The following is a 16,033-nucleotide window of genomic DNA, read 5'->3' on the forward strand; positions in this document are numbered from 1 at the left end:
ACGGGTTAGAGGAGATGCTGAGGCAGGGCATGGGAGTCCCCTGGACATTACTCTCCTAAAACCCCTGGGAAAGAGAGGGCGGACAGGGGGATGCAGGCAGGGGGACATAGGCAGGGGGATGCAGGCAGAGGGGCAGCTGCAGCCTGAGCCACCAGCTGCGGGGCTGCACGGAGGCGGCTAGGGAAGCCGGTGCCTCCTGGATCCCAACGAGCTCCCATCTCTGCTTAACCTCTAATTTGGCAAGGAAAATCCCTGCTGGCCTTCTGCCCTGCTCGGGGAGCTCAGCTGACTCGCCGCGACGGCGCAGGGCCGTGCCGGGCCCCTGCGGGTTACCCCCTGAGCCAGCAGGGACCTGTGCGGAACACCCCCCCACCCCAAGCCAAGCTGCCCCAGCCTGGCCCTGGGGCTGGGACCCCCGCCTGGGGGGCCAGGCCAAGCCCCGGGGCTGTGGGGGGCTCCTACTGGTCTGCGGGTGCCATCTAGTGAGAGACAGGGCTGGTTTCCTCAGGGTGCCAGACACCTTTTCTGACCCAAAAATAGACTCCCCAGGAGCATGGAGGCAGCTCCGGGCAGGAGATGCCGCTATATGCTAAAATGCTAAAAGCATTTAAGCAGATATTTGCACAGTTGGGTTTTATTTTGGTTTGGTTGAAACCACGTCTGTACAGCTTGCAGCCAGGTAAAACCGCTGCTGGGTGCTGGCCGGGGCTCAGGGCTCGGGGAGCCAAGCCAGTGGCACCCTAGCTCAGGGCAGTGATGAGGCACAGGAGATGCCCGAGATGAGGGTTTGTGGCAGGCAATTGGTGGAGTTCCCCTCCAGCGACAGTAGAGAGGGTTCACCCCGAGGCAGCAGCCTCAGCTGCAGAGGTAAAGGAGCGCTTTTCACCTCCCCAGGCTTGGGGAAGCTCAGTGCAGAGCCAAGGTTCGTCCTCTGCCTTCAGGGCTGCGCTGCCCAGGCGGTGGGAGCAGGTGGGTGCTGGGCAGCACCTGGGCTGCTGCTGCCCAGTGTCCCCAGAGCAGATGGCCCACAAGTCCTGCTGCTTTTAAAAGAGACTCAGTCCTGCGATCCCTGTGGGGTTGCTGCTTGCTGCATGTGGCCAAGAGGCCCCCAGGTCCCTTAGCTCCTGCTAACGGAGAAACTTTGCTTGCCACCTCCATGCTTCTTTCTGCAGTCTGCTCCCATCTCACTGCCATTCCCTTGAACGGCAGCTCTGTCTGTCAGGGCTGGATCCTGCGCTGAGCCTCCCCACAGGGCTCAGGGCAGCCACTGCCATGGAACACGGGATGAGAGATGCAATAACGCTGGTCCCATGCATTGTTCCTGCGAGCCTGTGAAACTCGCTCTCACGAGACAGGGCTTGGCAGCAGCCCTGGAACGAGCTCAGCCGGGCTCTGCCATGGAGCAGCCAACCTCTCCGTCCTGCAGTGTCATCCGGCTGCGCTGGCCAGACCTGCTACTGACTGCTCGTGGCTGGGAACCACTTCCCATCTTGCCGGATTATTCCTCTGCCGGCCATTCCGCGTTGCCGGGTCCCTCCTCCAGGCACGCGGGGGTCCTTACCAGGGATGGACGCAGCTCCAGAGGGGCTGCAGGATCCACCTGGACGTGTCCATGCTCCTCAGGAGGTGAAAAGCTCTGTAGTGCCCAGGCAAGAGCTTGCAGGAGGCCATGCCTGCTCCTTCCCCTTCCCGCTGCCCCAGCTGGCTCTTTGCATTAGCATTCATGGCAGCTTTGTTCATGCTTCGAGGGGAACACATAACCCCATGCTGCTGCTGTGAAATGCAGAGCTCTGAGACATGCGTCTGTGGTAAGACATGGTCTTTTGAAATTGGATACCACTGGGGCTGCAATGTCCCAGTTTCTCTCCGCTAACGTCCCCGGTTTGGTTTTCCCGTCTGCTTTTTTGGCTGCCTGCAAGTTGGCAGCTCTCGCCTGGCGTTTCTCTTCGCTGCCTTGTGTGAGAGTGTGTGTGCTTTTTCCTTCCTTCGTGGGCTCAGCTGTAGATCCTTGTTCTGATTCCATGCAAAAATGACCTAGAAAACTAATTCTTTTCAAACCATTGCAAGAAGACAAAAAAAAGGGAAAACACATTGAAATAATTTTCTGGAGAAAAATTTTTCCAGAATTCAAACCCCAGAAATCTGCTTTAGTGCAACACTTCACATCTCCCTTGCCTTCTTTCCCACACCATTTTCTGGGGTGAGGAGCAGGAGGTTTGCAGAAATCCAGTGGCAATGTCATGACAGACAAGTATTTCCTTAATCAAGACAGCCAAGTGACCTCTATTACAGCCTAGGATGTGGGTCAGGCTTTGATATATAGATAAGCTCTGAAAATGTTTCCATTACCAAAAGAAAAACAAGCAGGCACCAGGCTTGGAAGCGGCCAGAGCTAATTGCTGTGCTTAGGAATGGTAAAGCCACCTCTGATGCACCGGGAACGGTGCCTGCTGCTGCCACAGTTATTCTTTTCACGTGTCTCAAATCTCCCCTAATCTTTTCCCGTTGACTGAGACAATCTCTGTGTCGGCAGATCCTGGCGCTGCCGGTGTCCGTGCTCCCAAGGCCCGGCTCAGCTCACTGAATGCCCAGGCTGGGGGCCGGGCCGGCAGACCTCGGGGAACCCCCTGCCTCCTCCTCAGTGCCATGCTGGGGCACACAGCCTCGTGTTCTGCTTCCATCCTAGATGGGATCCATTCCCATCCCGGGAACTTGCCCATACAGATCTGTTCCCAACTGGAATGATCTAACTTGGGCAGATTTGGTTAAAATTTGCCTCAGATGTCAAGGTCCTTTCCTCTGCCCTTCGCATTTCTCATCATAGGCCCATGTACATGCAACTGCCAAGTATTTCCTTCATTTCAAGCTTCCCCCGAAAGTTTGACAGATTTATTCTTTCTCACTCATTCCTGATGTCGCATGGGAAGCGACACCCTGCCTGGGCCAGCCTCAAGGAGTTATTTATGCTCACGTCTGTGCTTTAAGTACTGAGCTGCGGTGGGCATGTAATCTGGCTCTCCTCGGCTTTGTAGTCTCTCAGCCCATTAGTTTCTTTCTTATATCCGTTTGCAAAAGAGCTCTATAAATTCTTTAAATGTCAAGTGGTTACGGCCTATTCCCAGCTGGGCTGACTCATTTGGACGTAACCGAGGTTGCGTTTCCCTTGCAGCTATTGGCTTTTCCTCCATCCTCAGCGCTTTTTTTCTTTTTGGTGAGTTTTTCTCTGCCTTGCTGGACACGGGAGCTGAGCCAGCGAGCACCGCAGGCATATCTTAACCCATACACGAATCACCTCTTTGGTCTCTCAAGTACATGTCCAAGAGTTTTCTTTCTAATCCAAAAGGATTAAAGGTCTCCCAAGGCCCTGGACTCGAGGGATGGGGTGGAGGGATTATCCTCAGTCTTGGCTCGCTCTGTCGCCATCCTCTCGGCTGAGCCCAGGCAGGAGCGACTGAATCCCACGGTGCTTTCGAGGCCGCTGGGAAGCGAGGCAGCAGGAGGTTTGAATCCAGCTCCTAAAAAAAACCCCACAGTAGGTCATCACAAAACAACGCTGCCAGAGCCGACGGCAATTGCTGCTCTTGTTGACACCCTCCGCGGAGGGATGGATGGAGTAAGGCTTGGATTAATAACCTGGGCTCTGGCCAAGGTCTTGCTTCACGACAGTCCTCCTGATGTGGTGGCCCAGGAAGCCGCTCTGGCCATGTTTAAATAAACCCATTCCTAGAGAAGGGCATTCGTTAAAGCCCCTGGCTTTAACGCCCTGAGGGCATCACGCACCGGGCACGCTCCTCCCCAGTAAAGCTCCGTGTCTCCTCTATCCACAGACATGCCGCCGCTGCTGCCGATGGACCTCAAAGGGGAGCCAGGACCGCCAGGGAAGCCCGGCCCGCGTGGACCCCCCGGACCCCCCGGCTACCCAGGAAAGCCAGGCACGGGGAAGCCGGGAATGCACGGCCAGCCTGGGCCCGCTGGGCCCCCCGGCTTCTCAGGCATTGGGAAACCCGGCATCCCAGGACTCCCCGGAAAGGCGGGTATGAAAGGGATGCCCGGAGCCAAGGGCGAGCCCGGCATGCGAGGGGAGCAAGGGCCAAGAGGACTGCCCGGCCCCCCGGGGCTGCCGGGGCCAGCCGGCATCTCGGTCAATGGGAAGCCGGGCCCCCAGGGCGGCCCTGGCTTGCCCGGTTTTCGGGGCGAGCCTGGCCCAAAAGGAGAGCCGGGTCCCCGCGGAGAGCGAGGGATGAAGGGTGAAAACGGCGTGGGGAAGCCAGGGTTACCAGGGCCCCGGGGGAACGGGGGTCCTCCCGGCCCTGCGGGGCCCCCAGGGCCTGTCGGCGTTGGAAAACCCGGCCTCGACGGCCTGCCGGGCGCGCCGGGGGAGAAGGGCGACATGGGCCCTCCTGGCGGGCCCGGCGTCAATGGGGAGCCCGGCCCCATGGGGCCCCGGGGCCCCCCTGGCATCGACGGGATCGGTGTCCCAGGCGCCGCGGGGGTCCCGGGGATACAGGGCCCCATGGGACCGAAGGGAGAGCCCGGGATCCGCGGCCTCCCTGGTTTGCCAGGCCCGACGGGCTACGGGAAGCCGGGCTTGCCTGGCCTAAAAGGAGACCGCGGGCAGCCCGGGGTGCCGGGAGCCATCGGCGATAAGGGGGAACCCGGCGTTGACGGGGAGCCGGGGGAGCCGGGCCCTGCCGGCATCATCGGGCCGCCGGGCCCGCCGGGGTCCATGGGGCTGCCGGGCAAGCATGGGCTGCCCGGCTCCAAAGGGGACGTGGGGCCAAGCGGGCCCCCGGGAATGCCAGGGATGCGTGGCGACCAGGGACCGAACGGCTTCGCAGGGAAGCCCGGGGTGCCGGGAGAAAGGGGCCTGCCCGGGTCACTGGGACCCCCCGGCCCAACGGGCCCCAAAGGAGAACCAGGGTTCATCGGCCTCCCAGGGGTGCCAGGATTAACGGGCAGCCCCGGCCCGAAAGGCGACGGCGGGATCCCGGGGCAGCCGGGACTGAGGGGCCCCTCCGGCATCCCGGGCTTGCAAGGACCCGCGGGTCCCATGGGACCGCAGGGGTTACCGGGGCTGAAAGGGGAGCCGGGGCTCCCCGGGGTTCCCGGTGAGGGGAAGACCGGCGAGCCTGGCATGGCCGGACCCATTGGCCCCCCGGGAATGCCGGGAACGCCAGGGCTGAATGGGCCGCCTGGCCCGCCGGGGCCGCCTGGGCCGCCGGGAGCGCCCGGGGTGTTCGACGAGACGGGCATCGCGGGGCTGCACCTGCCGGACGGAGGCGTGGAGGGGGCCGTGCTGGGGAACGGCAAGCCGGGGAAGCCGCAGTATGGCCGAGGAGAGCTCTCTGCCCGGATCGCACCAGCCTTCACCGCCATCCTCACCTCCCCCTTCCCGGCATCGGGCATGCCGGTCAAGTTTGACAGGACTTTGTATAACGGGCACAACGGCTACAACCCGGTCACCGGGATATTCACCTGCCCCGTATCCGGCATTTACTACTTTGCCTACCACGTGCATGTCAAAGGGACTAATGTTTGGGTGGCACTTTATAAGAACAACGTGCCCGCCACCTACACATACGACGAGTACAAAAAGGGCTATCTGGACCAGGCCTCAGGCAGCGCCGTGCTTGAACTCAAGGAGAACGACCAAGTCTGGGTACAAATGCCCTCGGACCAGGCCAACGGGTTGTACTCCACGGAATACATCCACTCCTCCTTCTCCGGGTTCCTGCTTTGCCCCACATAACGGCTGTTGGGCACGTTTCCTTTTCACCCACTTTAGCCATAAACTGTCTTTTTTTTTTTGATAAAAAAGTTTTTTAAAATTAATACAAAAAAGAAAAATCACTGGGAAGAACGCGCAAGCCATTGTCGCGGGACCTTGCTTCATGCTGTTTGATCCATGAGTCAAGAGGGTAATCGGAAAGGAGACATCTATCTTTCTTTCTTTTTGGGGGAGGGAGAATGGAGGGAGGGGTGTGACTTCCTCAGCAAAGCGTATTTGGAATAAATTTTACCCTAGTGACTGTACATCAAACACAGGAACACGCTTGGGATGGCAAGGATCTGGCTCTGCAGTAAACTGCTCTGTGATCCAGACAGGGTCTTCTGGAAGACCAGACCCTTCTGGCCTGTAATCAAGTGCCCTTGTTTCCCATTTTGAGTACTAGTTAAATAAATACAGCTGTTGTAATGGATGGTGTATTTGCTAACCAGCACAGGGGTCCTAGGCACTTAACACAAACCCATACAGCAGCAGAGATCCATGATGGATTGAGAAATTTCCTTCCCAAACCATCAGATGCCCAAGTTCTAGTCTCACTGATGCCTATTTTTTCAGGCTGTGCTTTGAGGCAGTCTCTCTGATTCACTCCGGATTCAGTGTGGTTGGATTTATAATCATAAGAAGTGGAACACTTTGCATAAGCACCTTCTTATATGAAGTAAATATTATTTTTAACCCTCCTTGCCCAACACCTTTAGGAATAAAAACATCCAGGCATTGGTATCTGGGAGGATGACAGATGACCTATTCCAAAGCTGCTGAGGGAAGCTGGAACCCCTGTGATGAACAACGATCCTCTCTTGTGGGCTAATTCATCTATTGGCAAGTCCAAGGGCTAGTTCTGTCCTGTCTGTTTCTTTGCAGCCCAACGACTTGCTTGGCCTCGTGAGCATCTTGTTCCTTGGCAACACAAGGATGGCACTGCAAGCCCGGCTTACGGTGCTTCTAGCCTGGTTTGATAGAAGGTTTAGTTATGCTTTCTTGAAAGTGCCACTTATGGACAACTCGCTTTTACTGCCTCACTATTTTGGGATGTGTAAACTTTTGCATTGGTATCCCCCCTTTCCCTGGGGACCTTTTAATTAAGAAAAAATAGTGTTCGTTCTAACCTTCCATTCAGTCATTTTACAATGGTGCTATTATCTACTTAACAACATTATGACAAGTCTAGTGCAATATATACCTGTAAAAGTGCACCATTCCAGGTGCCAATCTGTGACTTAGGTTTAAAAAAAAGAAAAAAAAAAAAAATCACATTTGTCTGTTGTTACCACTTTGTCTCACTAATGCTTGAAATGTTACTGACCTGAATATGAGCTACAAGGTTCTGGGAAAGGTATGCGTGGATACTGACCACTTGGCTGCTCTGTCCTTTGCTAAAGGGAGCAACTGAACCCTGTTGCTTTGCAGATTTTCTCATGGTAGAATAGTCATTGCCACTTGCACTTACAGTAAAGCGATTCTTCTCATTCCAGGCAAGTAGCACGCTGCTGAAGTTAATCCACATGCGGTTACACTGCATGTCCCTCCGCAAAGGCACATCCCTGAGAAAAAAGCAACAATTTGGTTACCAGCTGAGCAACTATTACCCTTAAATTTTCCTAAAGCCTGTTCTGTGGCCAAAGAAAAGAAATGTAGCAAGAATGGGACTTGGGATTGTTCTCCAGGTGGACTGTACAAGATATTTAAACAAACTTTCTGTTTTGTTTGTTTGTTTGTATTTCTCCTTAAGCCTGTCCCATGTTTCCGCCTCTTGCCATCCAAGGGCTTCCTTTTAAGAGCACACCTATCCCTGAAATTAAGAAACACAAAAAGAAAACTTACAGTCAGAAGGCCAGTGCTTCAGCTACTGCCCCGCTGGGGCTGGCGCTGGCCTGCGCCCTCCCCAGGATTTTATTCCACATAAAGCTGCAAGTTTCATGTAAAGATGAAACCTTCTCAAGCTGAAAGGCTGTCCCAGTGTCCGATCCCACTGGACGTTTTTAACTCCTGAAGGCAGGGGGGTGCCCGGACCCTTCGGGTTTTGATTGTAACAGGTTACTTCCCAGCAGGAACAGGAGCCATACAAAAAAAAAGAGTCCCTAAAATTAAAAGTGGAAGCTCAGATGCTTTCTTTAAGCCCAGGCCTGGTAGGGGAGGGTGCTAGGATGAGGCCTGTGTCTCCTTTATTGAAGCGTCTTTCCTGTGGAGAACAGCAAGGAACTCGAGCTGGTGCCAGCAGCGGGGTCTGGCTCCCACCGCGCGGCACTGCCGGCGGCGCGCGCACACTACCTGCAGCAGGGCCAGGAGCTTCTCGCGCCCCAGCCACGCGCCGGGTTGGAAGCTCCATCCTGTTACTCAGCAAAGTGACTTATTTATACTGTGTCCTAACCTACATTCCATCTCTTTTTGTTCTGTTTTGTTTTATTCAAAACTTCTTGTTCTAGCTGGCAAAAAGCAATGACAAAAATACTCACTATAACCACACCGAGATAGTAACTTGTTCAGTGCTGTAGATATTGTTTTGCAATTTCACTTTCCCTTCATGTGCAGAGCATAAACCATAATCAACCTTCCGCAGCTATATAACCTGTTACACTTACACAGTAATTGCAAGGCAAAGATATTACACGCACATAGAGTTAGGCTAGAAAAAACGATGCACAGGATGAGGGAGGCTGTTCACTAAACCGGACACTGTCAGGAAGAATTTTTTTTCTGGAGTACTGAGTACGTGATGTTCGCCAGCCGAAAGGATTATTTTCTGTCGTGTGTGTGAGCGCATGGGATTTTGGTTTCAATCACAATAATAAAAAAGGTTGGGTTGGATGAAGTATGTCTATTTTTAATTATGAAAACTGCATTACGATGTGCATTTTTATATACAAATTCTTACTATTTTTTTTAAATTTGCCTCTAGTATCTTCATTTCTAACCTAGTATATAGAGGTTTTTAGTTTTGTAAATACTTATTACATGCACTGTCTGTCATAGTAAAAGTTGGTTTAAAATGCACTCTTTTTGTGATCAGAAACTGGCCTTCTCTTCAGAACTAAAACTACAGTACTTGATTGTATTGACAAAACATCAATAAAACTTATTGTATAAAAGGTGGGCTCAGCTGTGCCTTTGTCCTGTTATTAATGGGCTTGCTCAGCCTTGCTTGTAAGACCATTCATACAGACCTCTTGCATTGTGTTTCCTTCTCAAATCCAGCTCACTTGTTCCCAACAGTCCAGCAGATTTGCTTGCTAATAATTTTATGTAAGAAGGTATTGCATGTTTCTTGTGATTAAGGAAAAGATTCCTGTCTCCGGAAGTTCATTTTTAAAAAAGGATGAAATCCAGACCTTTCCTGACTGGCAATTACTAATGTGAGGAATTTAAGTCAGAATGTTGGGGATTCCCTTTCCCTTCTGTGTTTTTTCCGTGATACTTTATTTTTTGCTACGTTACACAACCTTGTCTACTGCCAACCTCCACATCCCGAGCCACAAAAGCAGTCAGTGCAGCAGCCCACAGAAGAAATGGTGAATCACCTGTAAGCAAATCACTTTCAGAGGCTAAACCAACAAAGAATAAAGAGGAAAGGTATGTTTTCCCATCTCATCTCTTACCTGGAAGAGGAGATGTTACTTGTTACAGGTGAAATGCTTCCAGAGAAGCCTGGTTGCCCTGCGGGCAGACTCCTTCAAAAGCTGACGATGAAGAACAAGCGATTCTCCTGCTGCAAGTCGCGGGGGCACCCAGCACACTCCCTGGTCTCTGCATGATCATTGCACGCTGGACTCCAGCAGCTGAACTCCTTCCACGCACTGCTCCTCACTGCAAACACAGCCTGCAAAGGAGAAGGGCCTCTCCAGTGAACCTAATGTGCCTGACCGACGCTTCTGACTTGCCCTGCTGTTAACAAGAACCACTACTCCTGGGGTCTTACAAACTTCAGCTGCCCCTTACTGCTCACCGGCAAGAGCAGCCACCTGAAAGTAGTCTTCACAGCAGATTTCCAGTGCTAAAACTCACCCCAAATGAAGCACAAGTCTTGGCTACACCAAAGATGTCCTAACCAGTGCCAAACAGCTGCCATTCTGCTTTCTACAGAAAGATTTCAAGAACCCATGGCAAAGTAGTTTCAGGTTGAGTCTTAAAGTGAAGTATGGGGTAGGGAGAAATAGCCCAGAAGTTTTCATATGACTCCTCTTGTCATTTAGTATGGAAGCACAACTTCATGACTTGAATGAAAAGACAGGAGCAGTGGCTAATTAACAAAGATAGCTAAGTGATTTTATTTCTTTCTGAGGAAGTCAGAGCAAAAGGCTTTAGTACACATTTAAATTCTGGCCTAAAATGAGCTATATTTTTTAAACAGGAGCTCTTCTGCTCTTCGTGAGTTCCGAACATTTAAAATTATAAAGCTGCTTTAAAAGGAAAATATCTTCTTTTAAATAATTCTGTGAATATGTTCACACCTCTGGCACAATAATGTGAAAAACCTGACATTTTACATCTGCAGCATAATACATAAATATACAATAGACCAAAATTCCACATATTCTCAGGACAAGAATTCATTTATACAAGGAAAACCCATTAAAGCATCACACAGAAGACTGGCACTTGAAGGAAGCAGACTACAGGAAAAACTGGAAGGACCCATCGCAGCCAGATTTTCCACATGTGCATGCAGCCTGACGCACACAACAACCGTGTGCCGATACCAAGAGGGAGTGAGTTCTGTTTGAGCAGAACGGTCACTTCCTGGTGTCACAAGAAATACTAGAGAAATAATACAGAATTACATTGTCACATCCAAATTTATAAACATTTCCATACAATGACTGCTTGCCTCGTTCTTTTTGTTTCCAAAATTAAAAAGCTTTCAACCCTTTTTAGACATGCCATACCCAAGCTGTTACTCCTTCTTTGACTAGCTCCACTGGGCAAAGGTTTTAAAGGTGAAACTTTGGAACAACACAGCTTTGCTAGAATATTCTTGGCCACCGGTACCAGCTTCACACGCACAAATTCTTTTAAACTCTGATAAACTGTCCCCCAATTAACCTACCTTTCCCTTTATTTTCAGATCATTCTTACTAAGTACAGAGTTTTAAGGCTGTGAGAAGTAACTCCTGCTTCCTACTGAAGTCATTTTTGTCACTGACTGCAGCAGAACCAGGAATTCAATCCTTGTGTAACACTAGGTTTCACAACTATCTCCACCCACAGATGTAAACAGCAACCTCCACTTGGAGTCCTGGACATAAACAGGACAGCATTATAAATGCAGGATGCACGGATTAGGAACAAAGGAGTAGCTAGAGTAGCTGCAGCAACGTGAAAGCCAGCTATGTAAGGGAACACAAAATGCAATAGATCAGGACAGTGCCAGGCGGATTGCAGAGCAAAGGACACCAAAGGAGCAGTAATTAGTTACACCCTCTTCCAGCAGTAACAATGAGCCAACTGGGATTCTGTCCGCATGCACCAAAGGCATTTCTCACAATGCCACTAGCAATGCAAAGAAATCCCTTCTCCAATCTCTGGCACTTTTCATTCTGCTTTGAAGGAAGCAAACCTCCCTGGGAGGTCTACCCTCCAGCATCCTCACTCCAGAACACAGGTGGTAACCTGTGCCACCACGCAGGACATCCTCCAGGCTCTCCAGGGATGTGCCTCTCATGTCTCCCATCTACATCCCTTAGCTGGTCAGCTGAGCGTGAGCTGGTGTTTTAAGAGGGGTGTGGAGCCTATCAAAGCCGCTGTGGGACAGACCGCTAACAACTGAAACAAAGGAGTAGAGGAAAACAGCAAGAAGGTTAGTGGATTCAGACACCCATCTAGTAACTGTAATGACAAAATGGCATAATGGTGGACAAAGCAAGAAGCAGAAATCTTATGAAAAACTAGACGCTCCTGTACACTTCAGAGGAGATGCACCCACTGTCCAAGGCGCCACATGCAGCCACTTCCCAGCTGAAGCACAACCGAAGGGTATGTCCCCTCTCTTCCAAACCAGCTCGTGCTTCCAGCTCTCAACTCACAGCAGCAGGTGTCTTTCTCAGGTGGAGGCTCACTGGCATCTGCAGATGGCGTGGATCCACCACCAGATTTCTGACCAGAAAAGCAGAGGTGACCACCCGCTTCGCCTTCCAAAAACAGGCTCCCCTTGGAGCTCAGAGCCGCTGGCAGTACAGTTCATACAAGCTATTTGCCAGCTTCTGTGTCTCTTGAAAAGCTTCACAGCTCTGCTCCCAACTTGGGGGTATCTGTTCCTCCCCATAATAAGCCCCTGCAATGGCGCCTGCCATGGTAGCAATGGTGTCTGTGTCTCCACCCAGAGAGATACAGTAGATGATGGTCCTCTGCAGGTTGCTGTAGTGATCAGGAATATCTGGGTCAGCTTCCATACAGCGCAAGAAGGAGTAAATTGCAGTAGGGACAGACCGCAAAGCAGCAATGCCATTGCCTGTTAACAAAACCAATCACCTTCAGCACTGCAGAACACTTGTGTCTTCCTTCCCACAGAAGTACCTTTTCCCTTCTAACTGCAACTTCCTATTGCCAGTTACTTTCAATACCAGTGTCATTGATTTTATCATGACAAGGTGCCAAAGCCTGCACCTCAGAAATCTCCCCGCAGTTCCCTGGTACTACTCACATCCTGGAGACCAACTCCCAGCTACACCAGTATAGTTTGGTGATACACATTTACCCGTTCCCATCCAACATGAAGATCTGATAGCCATTAAGACAAGAGATTTTAGAATATTAAGAAATGTTATTCATGATAAGTTTTTCTTAGCAAAACATTTTTTTCCCCACCAATACAGAGATGGAATCACTGGGTCAAGACTCAGAGAATTACTGACTGGTGAGCACAGGCAGCTTTTCCAGCACGTTCTGTGCCTGACAGGCAGCAGAGGCCAAAGTGGCAATCAAGGGGAGGACATATCAAGCAGGCTTGCTGAGTTAGTCCTGCTTCCAGCTCTTTCCTAATACTTGTAGTAAGAAAGGTACTTACCTAATTCAAACAATACATCTGCTTTGGGAACACTGCTGAGCTCCAAAAATTCCTTTATTTTCTTTAGACGCCTTGAAAATGGTAAATCCTCAAATCCCAGTCTGGAAACAAAGAGTACAATGAAGAAGAGAGAATGTAAAGAACCAGAATAAACTGTACAGAGCAGAGTTAGTGCTCCTCACAGCCACTTACGCTCGGGCGTCAGTAAGAGACTTATCGTCTGCCTCTACATCTTCCATGTGGCTAATGAGCTGCTCCAGGAAGGTCTCCTTGCTGAGTTCTCCCTGCAGGGCGAGATGCACGGCCAGGGCCTGCAGGATGGCCCCGTTGTAGCCCAGGGAGTTGGCATGGGTTAACTCAGCACTCAGCTTCGCAAACTGCGAATGAAAACACATCGTGAGCAAACCTACTTGAGAGATCACGGTGGGAGCCGCCTGACAGCAGGGGTTCCCAGAGCCGAGGTGCCCAAAGGAGCCAGGAACGGTACCTTCTTAACATCCTGGACATCAGAATACACGAGTGAGATGCCTGCCACCCTCATGGCACCACCATTGCCATAGGAGCCTTTCCCGTTAAACTGGGCTCTTGCTGGTTCAAACACATCGTTGCACTTGGGGCTCAGGAGCTTCTTGAAGACATTGACAACAGCCATCCCATAGCCCCTGTTGGGTTCCTTCTTGTACTCCTCAGCAAACCTGGCGTGGGCAAGAGAGCAGCAGTTACGAAGGTGAGAAAAAATACACGGGGTATTTGGTCTGTTACTGAAGTTTGTAAAGAGGTTGTATAAAGCCACCTGATAAAGTGAATTAATAACACATGGGTAATTCAGTGACAGTCAGGGTTCAAACGAGTCAGTTCTGTAGGGAAAAAATCATATTCCCAAAAATTGGTGTGAAAGGAGGAAAGGGTGTATAAACATTACCTTTCACAACCCACTTGTTTCTCTCTCAACTTTGCCTTGAAATAGGAGCAAACTGGAAACATTTCCGTGGGTCATAACCACAAAGAAAGTCTTTTGTTCAAGTTCAATGGAAGAGTTTTCTAAACAAATAAATGTTCTCCCTTAAGTGGAACCAAATGCTACCAGGGCTGTGGATTCAAAAGGGAAATAGATCATAAACAAACTGAAGCTGACCTCGCTAATATTCACTAACTAAATTAAGGGAAGTACCAACATAAATAGCAACAAATAAACATGAAAAGAAATGCTTCTGAAATGTCTAAGCATTATCTTCCACAAAGGTGAATATACACACACACGGCTACAGTACAGCATGTCCCATCCTGCTTCATTTTAAAGCAGGCTCTGAACCCACACTAAAGCTAACAGTACTGCATGTTCCAGGACAGTGCAAAACACACAATAAATTACACGATCAGCCATTGCTTTTCTGATTTCTTTTCCCCCACAAATTAACGATGACTTTGCCATAGCTCCTGTCCCCTTTCACAGAAAATTACAGTGACTGCTTAACGTTAAGAAAGTTTTGCCTTCACTAGTAAATGCCAACACCCTAGCCTCCGAAGCTGGCTGCAGTCCTTACCTCTTGGCCATATCCACTTCATCAAACTCTCGCTTGGCTAGCAGGGACTGCACCACCGACCTGCTCATGGCCGTGTCGTCAGTGTACGAAAGTGTTTCTAAAACAGAAGGCCAAAACTTAATGTGACCGTCCAGGGACAAACTCTCCTCCTGTCCTGCTCCACTGTCACCACTTCCCTACTCTCCAAGGCCTAATTATCTGTATGCATTACCAGAAGTTCCCCAGCACTGTGAGCTTGTCACTAGCCACAGTCATCAGAGTAAGACACAGAGCAAGATAGATGCATCCATAGCAAGAATGAGACAGAATGCATTTCAAGATTACTAAGAGCCAAGAGAAAGTGTCTGATATCCAGAGGTGCACACAGACAAGCGAGACAAGTCTCTTTCTTAAGGAGTCTACAGTGTATGCTGACAAGCAGAGAAGAGAAAGCGCAGTTTCGTTTCCAGACAAGGCTGCAATAGAATCAAGTGCCTTTAAGATCCTGCTGGAAGGGTTTACAGGGCTTGCTGCGCAGCTCAGAACCCCAACACAAATCTGTCATCGTTTGCTAAGAGTTAAATAACTGTTCTTGTGCTTCTCTTACTGTACTCCTTCTCTGTTTTTGGTACATCTGTTCCTCGATGACACCCCCGCACTGCGATACCCCGGTTCCCAGCACGCTCCACACCCCCGGCTTCATTCGACCACAGCAAACTATAGGTCCCTCCACACCAGCCATGTGCACAAGGAACCAGCAACTGCCCGGAGGGGTGGGCAGAACCCGGGCACTGCTTGAGCAAAGTCATCCTCGCCCCGCGGGGGGGTGTGTGTGGAGGAAGCCAAACCCCACAGCACAGGGGCACACGCCAGAGCGGGGGGGGGGGGGGGGGCAGCCGTGGGTGTCCCAGAGAAGGCGTCCCTCAGTGAGGTGAGGGGCAGGACTGGGGGCACCCACGTTTCGGAGGGGCGGTGGGCCTGGGGGTGTGGTGGAGCGGGGGGGCGAAGATAGGCACCCCAAAGCCCGATCCCGGGGGTGTTGGGGGGCCGGGCCCGATTCTGTGGGTCCGGGGAAGGGGATGTGCTCCGGGGGCCGACCCCCATCCCTCTCCCGGTGTTTCGGCCCACCTCTGCGGGCGCTGCCGGCCTGCTCCCCCTCCTCGGGCGGCCCGGACGTCGGTTCCAGGCCTCGGAGGAAACGTAGTAGGTCGGAGAGCTTCACGACGCTCCTGCCTTCGAAAACGGCGCCCAAACAATCACCCAACAACGCCCCGGCCAAACAGCCCCGGAACCGGGCGGGTCCCGGACGAGGCCGCGCAGCCGCCGCCCGCCCCGTCCCTGAACCCGAACCCGCCGCCGCCGCCATCTTCTCCACCGCCGCCGCGCTCCTCCGGGCCGCCAGGGGGCGCTGTCCGCGGCAAAGCCGCGGACAGCGCCCCCTGGCGGCCCGGAGGAGCGCGGCGGCGGCGGCGCAGGGCGGGAAAAAGGTGCTGGGAGGCCGCTGCCTTATTTCCCTACTTCCCGGAAGGGAAACTGTGGCTTTTTCCCCCCTCAATTTCTTATTTAATCCGAGAGCCAGGAGCCGGGGAGGTTACCGAACATCATCCCCCAACCTCGTTGAAGAAGAGCAGGCCAAGTTCTGGTCTCGTCATACGTGCAACAGTCCATCTTGTGAGGAGATCTGTTCCCCTCCAGGGAGAACGTGCAGTACTGGGAGCGTGC

The 16,033-nt window shown here is 51.8% G+C and overlaps 2 protein-coding genes across 2 annotated transcripts in view; one reads left to right on the plus strand and one right to left on the minus strand.

The window, feature by feature from the left end:
* Positions 1 to 8,847, plus strand: part of COL8A2 (collagen type VIII alpha 2 chain) — a 34,877-nt gene extending 26,030 nt beyond the window's left edge. The window contains exon 3 of the mRNA XM_049820298.1: positions 3,828 to 8,847. Coding sequence (XP_049676255.1) covers positions 3,828 to 5,749 — 1,922 coding nt within the window. The 3' untranslated portion in view covers positions 5,750 to 8,847. The remainder of the gene's footprint in view (positions 1 to 3,827) is intronic.
* Positions 8,848 to 10,043: 1,196 nt separating this feature from the next.
* On the minus strand, positions 10,044 to 15,687 carry ADPRS (ADP-ribosylserine hydrolase). Its single transcript, XM_049820299.1, has 6 exons — positions 15,440 to 15,687; positions 14,333 to 14,429; positions 13,276 to 13,483; positions 12,981 to 13,165; positions 12,789 to 12,889; positions 10,044 to 12,233 (listed from the first exon to the last, which is right to left on the minus strand). The coding sequence occupies exons 1-6, from the start codon at positions 15,675 to 15,677 to the stop codon at positions 11,941 to 11,943; spliced, it is 1,122 nt and encodes a 373-aa protein (XP_049676256.1). The 5' UTR covers positions 15,678 to 15,687; the 3' UTR covers positions 10,044 to 11,940.
* Between the last annotated feature and the right edge of the window lie 346 nt (positions 15,688 to 16,033).

This window comes from Accipiter gentilis, chromosome 17 (genome assembly GCF_929443795.1).
Source record: "Accipiter gentilis chromosome 17, bAccGen1.1, whole genome shotgun sequence".
In the NCBI taxonomy this organism is placed as follows: Eukaryota; Metazoa; Chordata; class Aves; order Accipitriformes; family Accipitridae; genus Astur; species Astur gentilis.

What these genes read in the sequence shown, in the direction of transcription:
- ADPRS (XM_049820299.1), bottom strand. Translation starts at nt 15,677, where the DNA reads ATGGCGGCGGCGGCGGGTTCGGGTTCAGGGACGGGGCGGGCGGCGGCT. An exon ending in GGCCGGCAGCGCCCGCAGAG is followed by an intron (nt 14,430 to 15,439) that starts GTGGGCCGAAAC and finishes CTTCTGTTTTAG; the next exon opens with AAACACTTTCGTACACTGAC. An exon ending in TCTCTTACTGACGCCCGAGC is followed by an intron (nt 12,890 to 12,980) that starts GTAAGTGGCTGT and finishes CTTTGTTTCCAG; the next exon opens with ACTGGGATTTGAGGATTTAC.